This window comes from Mus musculus, chromosome 15, assembly GCF_000001635.26.
Source record: "Mus musculus strain C57BL/6J chromosome 15, GRCm38.p6 C57BL/6J".
Classification (NCBI taxonomy): Eukaryota; Metazoa; Chordata; class Mammalia; order Rodentia; family Muridae; genus Mus; species Mus musculus.
Genome location: NC_000081.6, coordinates 58,801,440 through 58,822,755, shown reverse-complemented (window position 1 = coordinate 58,822,755; position 21,316 = coordinate 58,801,440). Strand labels below are relative to the sequence as shown.

The 21,316-nt window shown below is 40.3% G+C and overlaps 1 protein-coding gene and 1 non-coding gene across 4 annotated transcripts in view; both read left to right on the top strand.

The window, feature by feature from the left end:
• Tmem65 (transmembrane protein 65) overlaps nt 1–21,316 on the top strand; it is a 41,395-nt gene that overhangs the window by 908 nt on the left and 19,171 nt on the right. For 2 of the 3 annotated variants that reach the window (XM_006521504.4, XM_011245759.3), the window contains exon 2: nt 15,598–15,678. The exons of the other annotated variant lie outside the window; for it this stretch is intronic. In XM_006521504.4, the coding sequence (XP_006521567.1) occupies nt 15,598–15,678 (81 nt within the window). The remainder of the gene's footprint in view (nt 1–15,597; nt 15,679–21,316) is intronic. 3 annotated transcript variants of the gene reach the window in all.
• Gm24041 lies at nt 3,278–3,434 on the top strand. Its single transcript, XR_003951739.1, has one exon. It is a non-coding gene; the product is annotated as a U1 spliceosomal RNA (small nuclear RNA).

The window sequence follows — 21,316 nt, the reverse complement described above, 5'->3', positions numbered from 1 at the left end:
GGGGAAACTTTCCACCTTCCGAGTGTCCCCAAGACAGGACACGAGCGGATCGTGCCAGGTAGTTAGGGCCGAGCTTGGCTGGTGCCTCCCTGGCCGTGGAATTTCGGAGCTTCATCCTGAAATGTCAGCTGCCTCTCAGGGTTGTGTTTTGGTTTGTCCTGTGCCTCCTCTCTCCAGCCCTCCATTCCCTAAGCCTTTGGTGTCTTCCTGAGACCGTGTACCCATGCAGGTGGCATGCCCTGCCTGGTCTAAGAAAGTGCCAGGAACTGGGCAGGCAGCCGGAAACTTTCTTGAAGGTGTGTGGATGTCCCCTCCCAAGATGCTCTTGGTTTGTTATATTGCTTCTCACATTTGGTTGTGAAATGGCCCAAGGAAAGATTGTATCGAGCCAGCAACTGAGTGTGTACTGGAAGTCTGGAGATTCAAATTGAACTCCAGAGTTTGTTTCCTTGGAGTTTGAAAGAATGAAGTGAGTTTTTGGGTGGTTGGGGCTAAGAAATCTGTGACTTGAAAATGAAAAGCACACTTCTACTTAAAAATAATTGGGAAAGGATGAAAGGAAAGCTATTTTTAAACAGACACGTTAAGATAGGATATTTTTAAAACAAGTGCGGAATGTGGTAGGTCAGAATTTGAGTGTATGTGAAAAGGCATTGAAAAGATGCAAAGACTACAATGGATTCAGTCTTTAAAGTTTTTTTTTTCTTGCTATGTAAATTCTGTTGTATACACAAAAACACAGCTACTCTTTATGTGACATTTGGATGTGTTAGGAAGTTTTTAAATAGTTGAAGTTGGTAATATAAAGTATTATGTAAACATTCTGTAAGTTCTGAAGTATAGAACACTTCAGCACTGATTCGGAACGTGGCTTTCAGGCATCTTGAAAGGTTGCATTTGGCCTGTGCACGGGAGGAAAGCAAGCTCTTGCCTGATATTAGATTACCTTTACAACTTAAGAGACTTTTTATTGGTTGTATCCTTTACTACTCTGATTTTTTTTTTCTCCCCAGTTTAGGGGATTGTGAGCCACTATAAAGTAATGGATAATTTCAGGCATTGCTTACCCACAACACTTTTTCAGGAAAATGCAGTATTCCAATCAATTCAGTTAGTAAATCACAACATTACAGAAAATCATAACCGAAAACTAGCATACCTTTAGTCTATGTGTGGCTTAAAAAGACTCAAATTCTGAAAAAGTTCTCTTTGAAAACAATATAGACAGGCGTATCTTAGAAAGTCAGTTTGTGTCGCTCAGGTGAGGCTGTAAACGTCATTTTCCCTTTTCTAAAGCGAGGTCTTGGAAATTCTACATTGTCAACATGGTATAAGATTGGAGGATCCTTTGAATATAATTTTATAGCAGTTATTGAAATGCACGTTTTACAATATCAATACCTGACTTGCTAAATTTTATCTATTTTGCACATACCAGCAGGGTATTGGGTAGGAGTGTTAGATTTTCTAATGAAGACAGTGTTTTAAAATCTAAGATGGTTTTAGCTATCCTTGGAAGGACCTAAAACCTCAAGTCCATGGAGGTCATTAGCATCAATAAAACTTAAGGATCTAAATTATTTGAGGAAGCCGTTGGTCATTTAAATGTATTTGTTCAGGAAAAAACAAAGAGAGGTAAATCTATAGGAAACAATTTGGCGGTTTAATGTCTCCCCTTTATAAGCTAAAACACTTCAAAGTTTGGACATCTGTCTTTCTTTGTTGATGCTTCTGGCTAGCTTCCGAGTCAGTGACACTTAGAGGTGCTGCTGCGTCAGTTTTTAGCGTGCCTTGGTGCCCACTTAAGTTTTATTCCCAATCACGTAGTTAAGGGGATAACTAGACTTGCTTAGTATATTACCTTGTTCACCAATTACATAAGGTAAAAGGACCTCACTGCCCTGGGAATTCTTGTCCCTCATACATACTATTCTAAAATCAGTGGGTTTCTTGGTTTGTTTTAAATGAAAACCTCTCATGTTTTCTTTACCCTTTTCAGCATTCTTGTTTTTCTTCTTCTTCTAATACTTTCATCACTTATTTGTGTGTGAGCATGCTACTGCATGCTTGTAGAAGTTAGAGAACAACATATGGGGGTTGTCTGGTTTTTCCTGCCAACACACTGGATCCAGATCATCAAACTCAGGCCCTTAGGCTTGGCGACAAGTGCCTCACTAGCAGGCCATGTCATCCATCTTAATTCTGTAAACTACCAACTAAAGCACTAAATGTAGAGTACTAGCTATACTTTCTAATGACATATTGTCCCTGGGCAAGGGCTGGTTCTTACTATAGGAAGCCTGTGTGTCCTTGGAAAGGTGCTTAAGGTTATCCTGGGAAGCATTCAGGCTTTGATAAAACATTACAGAAAGGAAAAAAAAATCATCTCTGCTTTGAAATGGGTCATAAGATCTGCTGAAATGTGGCACTCAGTTCTTATCTTTCTCATGTGTCTATCAGCAGGCCTGTGGTAGAATTTGTGACAAGATATCACTCTAGAATCAGTTTATATCAGATGAGGCAGACCTTGTGGGATATCTTATCTGAGTGAATTGGGTTGTTTCGGTTTTAAAATTACAAACTGATTTTTCCTTTCCAATCTGAAGGCAGAGTTTATGTTACACTCTTACCTGCTCAACTTGTTTTCTCTTGCAGAGGTAGCAGGCATTCCACTGACAGTAGGGGTTGGCTCTGTCAAAAGCAGAGCTGATGTATGACGTCGGTACAGTTGCCTGTTAGCATCAGCCAAGATTTTTAAAGCAAATTCTTTCCTCCTCATTTTTGCAACTAACATTTCTGCTTATAATTATTTTTAAAGTCTTTAAAAGTACATTTTGCTTTTGAAACAAGATAGTGTTAGTTGTTATTCTAAAACAGGTTATATCAAACACACAGAAACACAGAACAAGCACCACACAGTTTCTAGTGTCCCCAAGTCCTGGATCCACTCATTTGGGTATTTCTTATTCATAGTCTCTCATGATATTGAAATCAAGCTTTTGGCTTTCTGAGGTCTTGGCTATGGCTGGAAGGAGTTCTAGAAGCCAGTCTTTTATGATACAGACTTAGAAGTAGCCTATCTTGGTTGCAGTGGTACCTTGTAGAAGGTTCCTACATAAGAACTCTACAGTTACTGTAGAGTTATGTAAGACAAGAGCTGGTTTTGGGGGAGATATCATAAGAGATGAGAATCGAAAAAAGCTTCTTAGGAAATGTTATTGTCATATATATTCAAAACTTAAAAAAAAAACCAATTTTACATATGGCAAATAAGATTGAAGTTACCTGACAGAGGCGATACCATGATCAAGTAGGTGGTTTTCCTAAGGTGAGGCTCATCTATGGCACTCAGGGCATGCTGCCTCCTTTGATTTCCCCATGTGGGGCAAACTTTGTGTCGTTTGTGGTAGTGAGGGACTGTGTTCACACTTTAAAAAGATTATTTCCAGGTGAATCGTGTGTGCAGTTTTTCTGTTAGCAGCAGATTCTTTAGCTTTCATCTTTTTTGTTTGTTTCTCTGTGTAAACAGTAGTTATGTACTTTTAAAATGTGTTTTTGCTACTGATGAACTCCATATTACTTTTATAGCTCTAAACTGTAATGTCTTCAATCCTCCCCACTTGTGACTGTTTATTTAAGGTAGATAAAGCACTCCGTTTGGAGTACTTGGCAAGTAGCCTACAGGGTCTTAGACAGAATGGAAGTCTGGCAGCTGTTGGGTTGGACATCTGTAGGGTCCAACCATGACCAAGTTTTGTCGTGGAGATCACTCTACTAGGGATCATGTACCTTTAAAAACTCTTTCCCTATTCTCCACAGCTTATGAGTAAGAAGCAGTCGTGCCCACCTCTTAGCCTCTGGGGTGGATAAGGATGATCTCAGCTTTTGCTCAGAGAGAAAAACATTTCCTATGCCAATTAACATGAATAAAAACATTTCAGTGCCTTAGCTGAGATTATAAAAGTGGAATAAGGGAGTGTTAGCCCCAACTGGCTCAGCCAGAGGGGAGCCAGCATGGCTTCACCAGAGGGTCTGAGAAGGGTTTACTCACAGATTTCTGGTCCCAGCTAGAACTGCTGACCCAGGCAGATACAGGTTTCCTCAATAACAGTGACTGTGACATTTCAGAAGGGCTGTAATATTTAGGTAATAGGTCAGAGTTCCTAGAAAAAATGTTCCAAGAGAGGTAAGAGAAGCTGTAAAACTTTGTATCAGTTTCCTATTGCTGTTGTAACAAGTTTAGTACCCACTCAGGGCTTAAAACAACACAACACTCTTGTGTAGAGTTTTGGCAACTCAGGGTCCAAAATGAGTCTTAAAGGCGCTTGTCAACAGGCCCTGTCCTTCTGGAGTCTCAGGGGAGAATGTGTTCCTTGCTTCTTCGAGCTTTTAGCATTCCTTGGCTCTTGGCCTCTTAGCTTGAATCTCTGCTCAGTTGTTGCTCTATCTTCTTTCCCCTTGACCTTTTGCTTCCCCCTTGTAAGGACTCTTGTGACTACATTTAGTTTCCATGAGCAATAATCATGCCCTGGAAAAACATTATAGCACATACTATGGTACAAAGCTTGTGACAATGTCTAGGACTCAGTGAGATAATTTAGGGTAATCTCTCTCAAAATCTTAAGTCACATTTGTGAAGTCCCTTTGCTATATACGTAGCAAACTCAAAGGGTAGAGGATAAGGCTGTGGACATCTCTGAAGGCCCAGATCCAGCTTCCTACCAACTTGTTAGGACCATGTCTTGGAAGCCCACACTGTCATCTTTGTTTCCTGCTACTGATCAGGAGAGTAAGTCACTAGGGCTATTCTAGATTTAAGGGAAGAGAAATCTTGAGAGAGCATGTTATGTGCGTGATCATGTCTAATAATTATAGTTTCTTTAATCTGTACATTAACTTTTCTGTTGAAGGTTTTGCAATTATTATGTCAATTTTTATAAGGGTATGGGGCACTGTCTGGAACATTTGCTATTCTACCAGGTGGTAGAACAGTGACTCTTTAGACACGGAGGTGTACAGCATCCCTCTGTCTTTATCAGGATTTTTCACTCTCTAGGTGTCAGCATTTTGGGCTGGGAAATCCTTTGTTGAGGGTCTGTTCCCCTCATGGGCTTTTGAACAGCATTTCTATCCTGCACCTACCATTTGCTGGTAGCACCCTTGCAAGCTTTCCTAGTTGTGTTTGCCAAAAATGTCTCTAACTGTAGCTACAAGTTTCTTGGATGGTTGAGAATGTGGAACCTCATGGAGAGGCTTATCAAAGTCTCCTGGCTGAGAGGCATCATGTATAGGGAATGTTGAAACTGTTTCTTCAGCTGTTGGGACCTGTCTCTGCTCTCACCATCTGCAGTCCCCACCCACCCTCTGCACTGTTTGTTTTCCGTGCGTTTGTGTCTTGATGAGGACAGAGGATAAATTCCTTATCTATCTAGCCAACTACTCGTCTGTCTGAACTTTACCAATAACTTTTCCTTGGTTGTGTTGTTTCTTCACTACTAAATTCTAAACACAATAAAGTTAGAAAATACAGCTTTCAAATAAATCAGACATTGCCCTGGTTTAATTTACCATTTTCCATCCAGCAGTCACTTCTTCTTCTTCTTTTTTAAACAGCAGTTGTGGCAAGCACATTTTTAATAAGGAAATTTGTGGGTGGGAAAGTTGGAGTAACTCATTTATGGGCTCATGAAGAAGGTTGGCTGGAGCTGAAAGAAACTGGGTGATCTTGATGTCGGGTATGACCTGATATTAAATCATTATTAGAAGAGATTCAATTTTTCTAAAAATAGTGATGTTTGCATAATCACGTTCTTGCCTGCTTTCCTGTGGCGTGCCTGCTTATAAAATCACTGGAACAAATAGAGACCAAATCCCTGCGCGCAGATTTTATTAGCATCTTGCCCAAGTCAGTTGAATTAATTAGTACGCAGCTTTATAGGACTCCAGTCTTGTCTCTGTCTTATTGCTTCATGTCTTTTCTAAGTTAAGGCACACAATCACGTAACAAGTAGTTACATGTTAAACTCACCTTAGTCTGCTTAATGTGAGGCTCTTGTGAAAAGATTCTGTAGGGAAACTGAAACGTTTATTCTGCTTGCTTTTAATGTCGTATTTCCTTCTCTGTCTTAGAGAAGATGTGAGTGTGCTTATAACGTACCTTGCACCAAATGCCACAGTCCTTCTATGCTGTATTTTGGTACAGCGATTTTATCCGAGGCTACTTCTATTTGTAGACTCACTAGTCATTACACCAAATGCCCGCAGAGCACAGCTGTTTTAGGTGGCATCTCCATAGACTGTCACAGTGAGAATGAGGTATGTCGGCCTTAGCATGCTCTGCACCTCCCTCCAGAGCTCTCACACATTCAGCTCTGCTCTCACATTCCTGGTGGCTCCTTCCTGCTCCGTGAGGAGGAGTGCATCTTGGCATTTCTGCTACTGTGTCTAAGGCACGCTACTCTGCTGTTTGTTACTATCCCACAGTGCTTACAATTTAATTTTCTTTTACTCACAAAACAAAGCCTTGGGTCCCTTCACTCCACTCCCAGAAGGTTTAGTCTTGACAGACACTTCAAGGACCATCCTCTTTTCTGCCAGCTGCTGACATCCATCACATGGCTATAGATCCAGCCTCAGCTTTGTCAGTGAAACTCTTTCTTGCAAGTATCTGGGTTGTGGCTGGATTACCGTTGTTCTACATACCAAAAAAAGTAGTTGTGAGGGGATTACTTTTTATGGATCTTTAAGTTGCAGAGGAATTTAAGTTCGAATGATGTTCTTGGCTTAGTCCAGATTTCCTACTTTTCCTTCTGAATTTTAGGATGAACTATTTAGCATGGTTAAAAAAAAAGTCTCTAATCTAAAAGTATCAGTAACTTCTGAGTTTTAGCCATGTGCTGTTGCTGTCTGTTTTGCTGTTGTAAGCACGTCGTCACGGCTGCTCCGTAGGTTATTGGGTGCTCGCTGAATGCTGTACATACCAAACTGACTCTTCATATACTTCTCTCATCTACTATTCTTGGAAGATGTTACATTTTATAGATTAAGAAACAGAGGCTATGGGTACTTTGCCCAAGATCTTAGAAGCTACATGTCATATTTGAGTTATAACTCAGCCTGTCTAGCTTTGAAACTTCAATTCTTACTCTTTTTAAAAAAAAAATATTTGTATTGGCATAAATATCCAAATAGCCAATGGAAAAACCAAAACCAGAAACAAATGTGCTAGTATCATTTTCGTGTGTGTTTGTTTGCTTGTGTTTTTTTGAGGTAGATTGCTTCAAACGCACCATCCTCCAGCCTCCTAAGTACTGCTGGTATTGTAGGCCTGCAGTACCATATCCAGCAGGTTACATTGTAAGTAACATATTCTAGTCTGTCTTCTGTATATTTGCTCAAATATGTATTCAATATAGAAAAGTAAACATGGCACCGTTACTTTGTCAGTAGGGGACCTCAAGGTGTATAATAGTTAATAAGATTGTATAAAAGTTTGGAAAAGTAAGGAAAGCAGTATTTGAGTTCATTCATAGCTTTCTGTATATTGGATGCCTGTGAGATAGTTCTGGAGAGCTATTCAGTAGTTAGCTGGGTGTCGGGACACTGGGGATCCAGGGGAGCATTCACGCTTGAGCATCCGACTCACATAGGTAATAACGGAGGCAGGCAGAGTGGGTGGAGTCAAAGGGGAAGCTCCTAGAGCAGAGGTTCTCAACCCTCCTAACGCTGCGGCCCTTTAATACAGCTCCTCATGTGTGCCGACCCCCAACCATGACATTATTTTGCTGCTACTTTATAAGTGTAATTTTGCTGTTGTTACGAATTGTAATGTAAATGTCTGATATGCAACCCCCAAAGGGGCCATGACCCACAGGCTGAGGACCACTGTCCTAGAAGTTTTTTGTTTTTTTTTGTTTTTTTCTGAAAAACATCAACACCTGGACAGGGTGAAGAAGAAAAACCAGAATTAGATGGTGATGAATATCTAGAGAGAGAGATGGAAAGTCGTGATGTGTTCTGGATAGCTGATATGTTCGTAGTAGCGAAGAGAGCATTTCAAAAGAGAGAGTGAGAACATCCTTTGGCTTCCAGAACGGAGCGGTCAGAAGCAGTTTCTGATGTGGCCATGTGGGGAGTAGCCTGGTTTAGTTGGCTGAAAAGGAAATATGGATAAGGAAGGGTTTAACTCTGTAAAGGGGACTTGGGATATGGAAAGGAGCTACAGGGCTAGATTTTACCTGATCTTCTCTGTGCTCATGTTAATTCATTAATTAATATGCTAATTTCCACAGGTGGTTCAGGTAGAATTCTTGTTCATCACAGTCATGATTCCCAATCTATGTTTAGATATCTCTGCTTTCTCTTTCTCTACCCTTTTCTGACCCTCAACTTATTTGCAAATTTGAAGATAACATTCTTCTTGTGCTGTATTTTGAAACATGGCTTCACAGCAGGATGATACTTTGACATTATTTTTTTTTTCCTGTAGCCAACAACAAAAGTGACCTTGCAGGCCCATGTTTACAGGGCTATCTTCCATTGCTGTAATCTCAGAAGCCTACTCTGTGCTTTCTACAGGTTTGAAGCGAACTGGAACGTAATTCATATTTTCATGACGAAACCTTAAATTTTATATGTAAGCAAATCACACTCTTTCTGGCAGCATTCTGTAGAAAATGTGTGGGCCATTTAGCAGGTAGGATCTGTTCCTTGTGAGAAACTTGAAGGCAGAGTGGAGATGCCAGCATTTACATGCACCATACGTAGATAAGGCGAGCCGAGTCTAGTTTGTATTTAGGTGGTCTATGGCGTCTGTGTTCCTAGGAAGACAGGGAAGGTGGGAACGTACGTGCTGAACTGGGACATGCACTTGTGGCTGTGGAAGATACAAGAATGTGTTAGAGAATGGAAGCACTCAAGACCAGAGCCCATTAACATCCTGATTTCACATCCTCAGCCACTGGCACTGTGCCTGTGTGCCTTGCACATTCCTTAATAGTTCCAGGTGCTTGTGGTCCAAGGATGGCAGTGAGCAACGTTAGCATTTCAGGGCCAGCTGGGTTTTGTGAGTCCTGTTTCTGTTACAGCCTGCCACCTTGTCGAGTGGGGTTCTTATTTTGATTTTCCTGTTTTCCTGCAACTATTTTATTTTACTTTTCTTACAAGAAAATTAAGCAGGCAATGAAAAGCTTTTTCAATGAAAATGCTTAAGAGGGGTCAGAGAGATAGCTCAGGAGTTGTGCACTGTACCCTGGCTGCTGTTCCAGGGCTAGCCCCCACTGGCTGCTGTTCCAGGGCTAGCCCCCACTTAGCAGCTCACAGGTCTCAGGGTGCAAGTCTAAAGGTACCCAACACCCTCTTCTGGCCTCTGTGGGTAGTGCATATACATGGTGCACAAATTTACACATACAGGCAATACACTCATGCACATACATTTAAAAGGAGGGGAAAACCTAACTGAGGGCCAGGGGGACTTTTCTTCTCTTCTTCCTCTTGAGATATCTCTTCCTTCCCACTGCCCATGCCCCCATCAAAATCATTTCTACACTATAGTGGGCAAACATATTTGGTATTAAAATACCTCTCGTGTTACATACTGGACATATTACTTGCAGCTTTGGGGTCAAGAAATATAAGTCTGCTTAGTTTTAGAGCATAAATGTTCTTAAATATTTACCTCCCATGATCCCTTTTTTTCTGCCTGAGAAGTCTTTATAGGTTCTTGGGGCTATAGATGTATGACATAGATATACAAATTAACATTCTATTCATGAATAGACATGTTCCTTATTTTATGTAGAGACCTAAATCTTGGCTGCATATTTGTTACTGCATAGAGCATCTTCTATTATTCAAAGTTTTACTGCCATGAATTGTGCTCCATATAAATAAATACATAGTACAAAATGGCAGAAGTACGTTTAGGGCCATTTCAGAAATTGTTGGAAATTCTGTTTTGGTAATGAAAATCAAACCACTTAAAGTGACTGCTTTGAAAAATTAAGTGCTCTAACAATGTAATCTCCACATACTGATTTGATAAATAAAAAAAATATGCTGAGGAATGACAAGAGTGAAATATTGTCTTTGTTTTCTGAAGTTAAACCATTCTGTTTCTTTTAAGGGCAGAACACTTTCTATGGGTAGTTGAAGCATAAATAGTTCATAAATAGTTTTTTGTTTGTTTTTTTATAAATAGTAGTCTTAATTTGAGCCAAGGTCTTTCAAGCCATGTTTGTTGGTCTTGAGTAGCAGTCAGAACCAAGGTACTACACGTCTGGGTGAGCATGGAGAGACACTTTGGGTTCATTGTGTATAATGTGGGGTAGAAATCTTTAAGGAGCCGCAGGCAGAAACACCCAGTCTAAGTGTTTCTGTACTCTGGTCAGCCGTCACACTGCCTCTCCTTGCTCCTCATTTGTTCTAGCTGGACTCTTGGTGGTGTAAGGTTGCATGTATCTCAGGTAAACAACTGCTAATGTCTCCTCTGCCCCTGCAGGCTCTCGATGAGGTTCCAGTTGCTTGCCTAGCGACTACAGTTCTCTTAGAGGCCTGAAAGGAGCTTTGGATTTGAATTGACTTTGGAAGTGTTTATTGTAAAGGTGAATAATGTTCCTTGGAACTCTCTGTGTTTCAGTGCAAAGTAGACTGGGTTTAGCAATGTTCACTATACAGACATTACCTGGAAATATAGAATAAATGAAGACTCCATGTCAGGAAATTTAAAGGCACTTCTTTGGGGATTTCCATGTTAAAGATTCGGGAATTATATATTAAATAACAAAGGTTAGAGCTTTTTATTCATTTATTTTAAGGTAGAGAATTGAAACTATGCAGATAGTAAACTATGCAGATAGGTACATTTGAGTGGAGAATATAAACAAATGTGATTATGATGATATAAGATGTGGAGTGTTTTGCAAAATGGCAGAAATTTATATTTGGATATATGAATGATCTTATATTTAAAAAATATTACCCTAGAAAGTTTTTCTCTGCTTCAGAGGGGCTTGCTTTGTAAAGACAGTAGAAAAAAGGTATCCGGTTAATATGTTTTTTTGTAAGCACCCTCAAGAAATGAACATTGTGTAACAAATGCCACATAAGGATGCTGTGCCCATGTCAGCATCCATGTATTGGATGGATACCATGTCCTGCTGTAGTGGATGCCTGAGACAGGCAATGTTACTAAAAGATAAAACTTACTAAGGTCAGAGTTTGGGCAGAGTCTAAACAGCCTAGCTGTTCAAGCTCTGCAGCTGCCTCTTGGCTACATTCCCTTCATGGTGCAGACGGACAGCAGCATAAGGGTTGTGTGAAAGTCAGTGGTAGACCAGAAGAGGTACAAGAGGAGCAGTCTCTAAACAGAAAGTCAGGGGCAGGGGAGGGAGGATGTGCGTGAGAGGCTGACAGGCCCTGGGTCTCCTAGGTTTACATAATCCCTTTCTAGGGCGTATCCCCAAAGACCAAGGCACCACTCAGAGTCTTGTAAAGGTTCTGTCTACTGTGGGCACAGTGCACCTCTACAGGCCAGTCAGGTCACACTCACACCATTACAGTGATGAACTGCATATACCGTGGTGGTTCTGAGATAGGACAGTGCCTGCTGACAACATCCCCGTTGAAGCACATTCTGATGTTTGCACAACTAAAATCTCCTGACAGCATTTTTCTCAGATGCGTCCCTATTAAATGATGCATGGCTGGATTGCTTTTTACTCATTTTCTTTTATATTATATTATTGTCTAGCATATACTCTCCAATGAAGTATTTCCTCAGCGAACATGCCTCCAGGCACAGATCTTTTTCATTTGCTTTTTAAAATGCTGTTCTCCTCGTGTACTTTCTGCACATATTTTTGATTACTTAGAATTTTTTGGTACAATCTCATATTTATAGACTTCTAAGTATTGTTCAATAAACATTTTTTCCCCTTTGACTCATTAAAAAAATGAGTTTTGGGGATAAAGTCCTATTATCTCAGTTATAGGTTACTGTTCCTTGGGAAGCAGTCTGTGAGACAAAGATAAACAGGCAAGAAGTATATTGGGAAATGTTGCTGCAGTATTGTTCACTACAATCAGAGTACTTTGGTGTGCACTTCCTACAAACAGGAGCACTTTTTCTGGAGGAAAGGAGGAATTGGAGAAAGGCTAACCAAAACTAAGGATGTATGAAGAAATCTTATGAAACTTACTAGTTTGAAAGCTAATTAAAAATAGAATTAAAAGAAAAAAAGAAGGCATTTGAACAAAGGTACCCCTCCAGCCAACAGTGTGAACAGTGAACAGGGTGAGCAGTGTTCTGTACAGTCAGAGAGACCCCAGGGACATCCATACGATATAGGCTATTGCCACTGTTTGTGTTATGTTACCCACCACAGCCAGGTTGTTGCTGAAGACACCACACTGGTTGTAGGACTTGATGAAATCAATCTTGAACTGACCGAGAAACTGTCTCCTTACTGGCTAGCTTTCCCGGAGCTAGAAGGTGCTGTGCAGGCTTCTGGAAGAGAACAGACATTAGCCATCTTACCAGTTCTAGATCCTGCATGCTGCAATACTGACTGCCAGGCACGATGGCACAATAAAGGCAAGGCAGTGTGTGGAACAATCCAATCCTTGATTGGATTTGAGGCCTGCTCCACAGGACTGAAGACAGTGCTGGTACTGAAAACACTGTGAAAACTCAAGGCCCAAGGGGAGAACCTATTGATACTGTTTTGCTAAGTGGCCATGTTGTCCAACTTCTTTCTAATATTTATGTTTATATGTGCTGCTTCTAGCCTTAGTTGAAGAGACGTCATGTTGTATCAGGTAGTGGTTAATGTAGATATAGGTAACTGTTCAAAGTGCTGAGAGTAAGTGAGCGAGTGGTCAGCAGTAGGTGCTGTAGCTCGGTGTCCTCAAGGTCCAGGGAACAGTGCTGAAGAGGGAGTGCAAAGGATATCCCAGACATAGGAGGGAGCAGGGCTGTGAAATGCTGTCCTCTGGACATGATGACATCATAACAGTTGCACAGATGACTTCACAAGATCAAGCCGGTTAACACTTCCAGCATGGAAGGAGGGAAGACTCCCAAGGTGTCCCCTCTAGCTGAGGCTTCATTAGTAGTTTCTGGCTGCTGAGGAAGGGAGCATCATTTTTGGGGTGGGATGCTGGAAGTCTGCTCATGCCTTCCACACTCACAGGCACATGGGCAGCACTATTGAACCCAGCCCGTTGTAAACTGAGGACAGGACGAGCAGAGGGAGAGGGAGGGAGGGGTGGCTGTGAGTAAGATACATTGTATACATGTATGGACACTTTAAAGGTGTTTAAATTAAAGAACATTGTCCTGTATGGCCATATCATCCCATGAGTTCATTACTACTCTTTCCTTCCAAGATGCTTTTAAGGCTTCAGCAATTATCCACTACTTTTGTAGAGTAAAAAGACTTAGATGAGTAACTCAATATGTTTACTTGTAACGTTTGTGGGGCTTCCTCAGATCTGTTAGTTACATAACCTTGACACTTTGTGGTATTATTCTCAAAGTGAACAGTTAGTGAACAAAGAGGTGTATGTGTCTCTCTCTCTGTGTCTGTCTCTGTGTGTGTGTGTTTCTGTATGTGTCTCTGTGTGTCTGTATATTGTAAAGAATTTGTAATTAACCTAGTACTACATGGTACATTTTAATTTTCTTACTTTCTGCATTTCTTTGTAGCTCTATCCTCTGGTGGATAGGTACCTGATTCCTACTGTTCATAATCTAGTCATTTTCTAGTCACTGATTCTGTTTGTCACCAGTGTACGACCACCAGATGCCTTCTTGTGTGAATGTTCTTTCACTTTAGTTTGGGCACTGACACCCAGAACCACAATGCCTTCCACTCTGTCACATGGAAGGAAGCCTTTCTCATCCAGAGTGGACTTCAATGCCTTGTTTTGGACTGACTGCCCCCCACCCCCCGCCCCACCCCAATGTATTTCTCCTTACCCTGCTTCAGCTGTGAAACCCTGTTGTATAGCATAAAATATAACGTCTTTTGCATAACATCTACCTAACCTACTCTCCTCATGGCTTTTGGACTGTGTTTTGTGAGAAGAAATGGCTCCCTCCTTCTCCTCCTACCTGCTTAAAATCCACAGTGCTTTAAGGCTAAGCCCAAAGCCTTTCTCCTGTGGAATCCTGTCCTCTCTTAGGAGTGCAGTTCTTCCTGTTGGAAAAGCACATTGTGCATTTCTGCTCTCTGTTGACTCTATTCGTATAACTCTTTGGTATCAGGGGTGATTTTCTATAAGTTCTTTTTTTAAGGTTTTGTTTTCTAGTCATAAGTCAAATCTATGATAAAACTCCCTATATTTTTAAATGCAAGGTTCAACAGATGAACTTCCTTCTTTGTAGCTTAGTAAATCCTAGGCTGATCATTGAATGATAGTAAAATTGAATAATTTAAAAAGAAAACATTTAGCTTCTAAGAAAAATACTTTATTAATTTGCATATGTAGAGTTTATGCATTGAACAATCTGTATTTCATTTGCATAGGCTGTTTCTGCGTTAGTGGTTCTCAGGTACATGGCATAAGTCTCCAACACTGGGACTCCAACTTTATTTGTTTATTAACTTTGATTAATTGTACAAAGTATTAATTGTACAACTTACAGACTTTTCTGCAAATTTTGTTGTGCGCTTCAGTTCACAGACCACTCTGTAAACACAGATGTGCATGCTGATCGTGACCAACCTCATCACAGTGCATTTGTATTTGGCCACTGTATCCATTATTCAGTTCATTATCAGACCGAAGTGCATGCAATTGTGTTTCCGTGTTGTCCCATAGTGATAAACCCATGGAACGTTTTCCAGAGTGGATAACCGACAAGGAGCTGAAGATCAAGCGTGGTTGCACATGACTGTAGTAACTATTGGGAGAATGAAGCAACAGGGTTACTTGAACTCGGGAGTTTAAGCCCCTCTGGGCAACACACCACAATCCTAGCTCAGCAAGCAAGCAAGCAAGCAAGCAAGCAGCAAATGATAAAGATTCAATCATGCCTGGTTATAGTGTCATATGATAGGCGCTGTCCTCTGGCTTCCACACAGGGGTACCTGTCCCATCCTCACATTTGCTTTTTATATTTAAGAAAGGGTTTCACTTTGCTCAGGGTACCCTGGAATTTACTCTGTGGTTCCGATTGGTCTTAACTCTTGATCTTTTTGTCTCTGCTTCCTTAGTGCTAGGGCACCCTGCCCCTGGGCTGTAGGGGGTGGAAGGGGTACATCTTTAATGTCACAGAATCATTCAAAATTTTCCTACCAGTTATTGTTGTTGTTATTATTGTTGTTGTTATTGTTATTCTTCTTCAGTGCTGGGGATCTAACACAAGCCAGGACCACCTACTTGGCAAACGTATCTCGGATACGTATTCTTGCCCGACTGGCTATTATGACTGTACCATTTAATATCCCATTGCCAGTGTTACATTGCTGTGCATAGGAAGGTCTGCCTATGTGCTAGTATGTAACACTGTAAAAAACTCTTATGTATTTTATATTTGCACACGTTGTAATGACTTCGTTGCTTGACTGCGTTCTGATTTTAGACTATTTTTAGCGTGCAGATTTCCCAAGCCTGAGGTGGTCATTGCGAAGCGCGCGGAGGAGGTGTCAGCAGCAGAGACCCCTGATAGTTTTGGTACAGTACAAGCTTACAGTGTTGTCTGGCAGATGTTTGTTGCAAACTGCAAAGCATCTGTTTGACAGGTCTTTTTGTTTGTTTGAAATAGAATGCTTAAAAACATTTTTTTGCATTAATATTTTAGATTGTTAGCAGACTGTTTCCATTACCTAATCCTGGCCTGTGGATATGCCTGAGTAATAAGTGCATGCTTAACTAACTGAAGGGTTACATTGTGACCATGAGAAAGTATAAGCCGGGGAGCAGGGCATCCTTTACTGCTTCTAGGGAGGCCGAGATAGACCGTAGCTCACAGCCACCCTGGGCTACATCGGGAGACTGTACCCGACTGCTCCTCATATATAGACACGCACTCTTGAGCAGTCTGAAAATTGATATAAGTTCTAAGTTTATGCTAAGGCCAGAAGTGAAAGGCTATTTTGCTATATTTTGTTAGATTTGGTAGCTGTACAGTCGCATATACTAGTAGTGGCAGACTTGTTTGTGTGTTTATGTATGAAATCCACACAGAGAAATATAGTTAAAAATCAATGTTCTCTATCATAATTTCAATTCGTAGTCTATTTAGGATTTAACATTAACTAGTTAACATTTAACATTGCTCAAGAATGCAGTGCAGCGTGTGAAAGATATCTGAATTATTTTATGGCTTTATGGGTTGAAGAAATTTTGTAATGATAAGAATTAAGTACCACTCAGATAGTATTTATGGGGTCAAGGACAAAAGCCGAGTTGTCAGAACTTCAGAGAAATGTAGAGGCACAAGTGTGTGCACATTTTTGCGCTCACATGTTAGTTCCTTGTCTGGAAAATCCTATATTGTACTTTGCTAATTCTAATGCCAGTGTGAAAAGAAGGAAGCAGGTAAGCACACACATAATGGTAGCATCGTTTGAAGAGGAGTTTTGGTTGTGAGCTGTTCTGGAGATTGTTCCAACATAGACAGAGAAATGCTATTTGCTCCATAGCTGATAGCACACAACCCCAGCAGTTACTGCACTACCAGACGGTAACTGAACAACAGTATGGATTATTTGGTACAGTGTTAGAAACTCAGTCTTTAATTATGCCCCTAGTTACTACTCCTCTTTGCGACATTCAGGTAGTGTCCTTCCAAAAGCTACCAGTATATAACAAAGACAGATAACACAATTGAGTCTTTGGGAATGCAGAGATTGAAATCTCTCATATGTGCACCAAGAAAATGTGTTCAGGATTCGGCATCTATTCCTTGTCAGAGCAGGCATTTGCATCAGGCCCTGTGGAATTTTAGTTCAGAGCAATTTCAGGACAATGTGTTTGTTCAGGGTTAGAGACAGAGATTGGCCCCAAACTGGAGGCCACATAGTTCTGAAACCAGCAGAAATCTGATGTGTGCATGCCCCAACCCCATTCCCGTAGTGTTTTATCTGGTAACCGTGATGAGCCATAAGGAGTTTTATTTTCCTTTCATCATGAATGGAGGTGAGATGTATCAGATTTCTTTCTTCTAAATGACTGTTGTTTGAAAATTATGTCTGAGAGAAATTATATTCTAGGAGAGAGAGAGAAAACAACTTTAAAAAGATATTGGTAGTTTATTTAATTGAGGTTTTTTCCTGTTTCAAATGTTAACACATGACCATTGTCTTGATAGTATTATATATGTGAATGTTGGTATTTTTGATTGTTCTTTATTTTCTGTTGGAGGTTTATTAAATCAAAGAGAATTTGAACCTAGAATCTAGGCACATCATGATTGAATCACTGTCTCTGTGCCTACATCTTCATATCTTCAAAGCAGAGAATTTCCTGATGGCCATGCTCCCTACATTTAGACTGAATAGTTCTTAGTTGTGATGGACTCTGTATCGCTAAGAAGTTTAGAATCCCTGGTGCTAGGAGCAGTTCATATTTTTTATCATATGCAAAGCAGCCGTGCATTTGCTTCTAGAGGGAGGCAGCATCCCACCAAGAATGCTGTGCTTTCGGACCCTTACATCTAGTCTTCTGTGAGACTTCTTCTTTGAGGAATGATAGGAAGAGAAAAGAGAGGCAACCCACTGAGAAATCTGTTCTTTCCTTGATGTTAGGCAATTTTATCTTAAAATGAATGTCCTTATGTAACCACATTCACAGACAGATGTACTATTTATGATATTTATACTAGGTAGATTTTTTTCTAGCTCAGTTTAAGTTTTTCATCTGTAATATTATAAATGACTATATAATTCTTTTTCAAGGAAAATGCTAATACATACAATAAGTAAAAGTAGCAAGATCTGACTGTACTTAAAGTTACACTGTTGTTTTGATGATTAGCCTTTTAAAAGACAAAGCACATGTAATCATTTCCTGTCATCCACAGGCATAAAGGCAGGGAAGCCTGTGTTAAGGAGCCTCTGTAATTGTTGCATGTACACAGCTACATATGTAACAGCAACCATGCACTAATGTTTTGTTTGGTTATCTTAAAAGACAGAAAGATACTGTGAAATGAGACATAGGTTATTGTACGGTACTATAGTAATTATTACTTAGGTCAGAGTTCAATAGATTAGTAAGTTCATATCTAGTTGAGCATGGTAGCTGTCTTGTCAACACCACTGGTCAGCTCCTGCTTTAGCTGTGGTGTCACTGGCCCAGTGGTTCCTCTAGGTACCTGGTTGGGTGCAGTCCAGCCTTATAGAGCCCATCATGTTCTCCAGAAGGCCAAGGGGATGGTGCAGCTCTGCTAGAACGCTGAGCAGGATTATCTTTGATTATATACCATATAATCACTACACACACACACACACACACACACACACACACACACACACACACACACAAGATATATGTCTATCAATCTGTCATAATCTTACAATAAGCACTTCTAATTACTAAATAAAACTACAGGACCATATTCAAGTACTTTCAAGGGCTTAACCCAAAGCATGTATTTAAAATATAATTAAAAATCTTTACTTGAAATTACTATTTAAAAGGACATATTAACTAAACTCTACTAAATCAGTTAAGTTCTTTGCTGTTTCTAAAGAGTGTTCATTTTTTGTTTCTTGCAAATATGTTACCGAGCCATGATTATGTTATAAATTATGCTCTAAATCTCTATTTTGGTGCATGGCTTTTTGTTGTCTAATATAACTAGCTAGATTTTTTTGCATGCAGTATGGTTTGTGTTTTGTAGTCTTTAAGGCATTACTGTGAATTTCATCATACCCGTTTGATGGTTTGGTTCCTATTAAAAAAAAACAACAGGTATCCATAATGCGTGGGATCGTAGTTCTCTGGTTATTGTTTAAAAACATCAGTTTTGTCTTTGCTCTCCTTCATGAGTTCCTTAATAGATGAAGCTGATTTGTGCTGCTGGCTCTGTTCCCTGGACAGATGCTGTGTGGATCTGCAGTGGGCAGGTGTCCAGAAGGTCAGGCACAGGCTCTAGGTTGTCGCCTGTCATCTCAGAGAGATGCTCTTTTGCTACTCACACTTATTTAAATGATTTAAAAATATCTCTCTTGATATTGTTTACATTTATGGCAAAAGGCTGAAGTAAACCATGAATTACTGTGCAATGAGAGAACAGTAAAGTAGTTGGATGTAAGCTGCTTGGGTTTGCAAAACCTCTATCATTTCAAGAAATGATAAAGATCACCATCATAAGGGCCCAGTCGGCCATCAATGGGAGATGAGGCCCTTGGCCTTGTGAAGACTCTATGCTCCAGTACAGGGGAATGCCAGGGCCAGGAAGCGGGAGTGGGTGGGTTGGGGAGCAGGGTGTGGGGAATGTATAGGGGACTTTCAGGATAGCATTTGAAATGTAAATGAAGAAAATATCTAATAAAAATTGTTTTTAAAAAAGAAAAGCAACAAGTAAAAAAAAAGATGTGGGTAAGTTTAATGAGTGTTTAACATTGAAACAACAAATCATGCTTTCTATGGAATCATGCATAATAGGTTATTGTATGCCACGGGCTGCAGTTCTGCTATCCAGGGGCAACTGCTGGACAATGGAAACTAAAATATGGAAATTATAGCTGTCTCACTTACACTTCTCCTATTACAGTCTTTCAGTTCAATTTAAAATCTATCTTGTAGAAGAATTAGAAAAGAAATACACCAACAAGCGTAGCTTACTCTAAGAATTATTCTATAAATTTTACTAATATTGATAAAATTATCTTTAAAGGAAAATATGGTAAAGAAGAGATATAAAGATCAAATCCTACAGTAAACTCAGGTTTATCCTCTTTTTGTTGTTGTTAGAGTCTTGTTATTTAAAAGAAAGAGACAGTTGGAGCTTGAAAATTTTAAAGTTTCTTTCTTACTTGTATTTTATCTATATCTCAAAACATGAAAGTATTTTTATAGAGTTTGACCTAAAATGCCAGCTGTGTACTTGGCACCCTGGTAGCTGCAGCCCTTGAATGGCTGAGGCCAGAGGGCCACTGGGTCCAGTGTAGCCTGGGCAGCAAGGCGTGACCTCCATCTGAAGAAACAGGGCAGGAAAGCAGCACGGTGGGGCTTGTTAGACATACTTTTCCTGGGAGACGTTTTATAGCTTTCAAGCAGTCTTTAAATACACGTTTTGCTTTTATTTTGGGTTCAAGAACACCACAGGAAACACCACTTGATAACTTTTCTGAGGAACACAAGAGATTTAGGTATGGAATCCTAAGTATGAAAAAACAACTAATTCAAGTTTCCAATAAAAGTTAATCTGCTATACATTTGTTTACGTTAATAGACAGAAAAGCTCAGTTTCAAAAATTAATGAATTTTTGTTGTAAAATCACTTTGGCTAAGGCAGATGGGATATAAACAAATACTGTTTCTTCTTTTCTAGATAACATTTTCGGATAATATATACTCACTATATTTGTTTTTGTATAGTTTATTTTACTAATTATTTTGTTGTGAGTACAAATTTATCTGACCTTTTTAAAAATTAGATATTTACTTTATTTACATTTCAAATGTTATCCCCTTTCCTAGTTTCCCTTCTGAAAATCCCCTATCCCCTCCCTGCTCCCTATATTCACCAACCCACCCACTCCCACTTCCTGGCCCTGGCATTCCCCTACACTGGGGCATAGAGCCTTCACAGGACCAAGGGCCTCTCCTCCCATTGATGACTGACTAGGCCATCCTCTGCTACATATGCAGCTGGAGCCATGAGTCCCACCATGTGTTTTCTGTAGTTGGTGGTTTAGTCCCTGGGAGCTCTGGGGGTACTGGTTGGTTCATGTTGTTGTTCCTCCTATGGGGCTGCAAACCCCTTGAGCTCCTTGGGTTCTTTCTCTAGCTCCTTCATTGGAGACCCTGTGCTCCATCCAATGGTAGGCTTCGAGCATCCACCTCTGTATTTGTCAGGCACTGGCAGAGCCTCTCAGGTGAAAACTATAACAGGTTCCTGTCAGCAAGCGTTTGTTGGCAGCACAAAAGTGTCTGGGTTTGGTGGTTGTTTATGGGATGGATCCCCAGGTGGGGCAGTCTCTGGATGGTCATTCCTTCAGTCTCTGCTCCACACTTTGTCTCTGTAACTCCTTCCATGGGTATTTTGTTCCCCCTTCTAAGAAGGATCGAAGTATCCACACTTTGGTTTTCCTTCTTCTTGAGTTTCATGTGGCTTGTGAATTGTATCTTGGTTATTCCG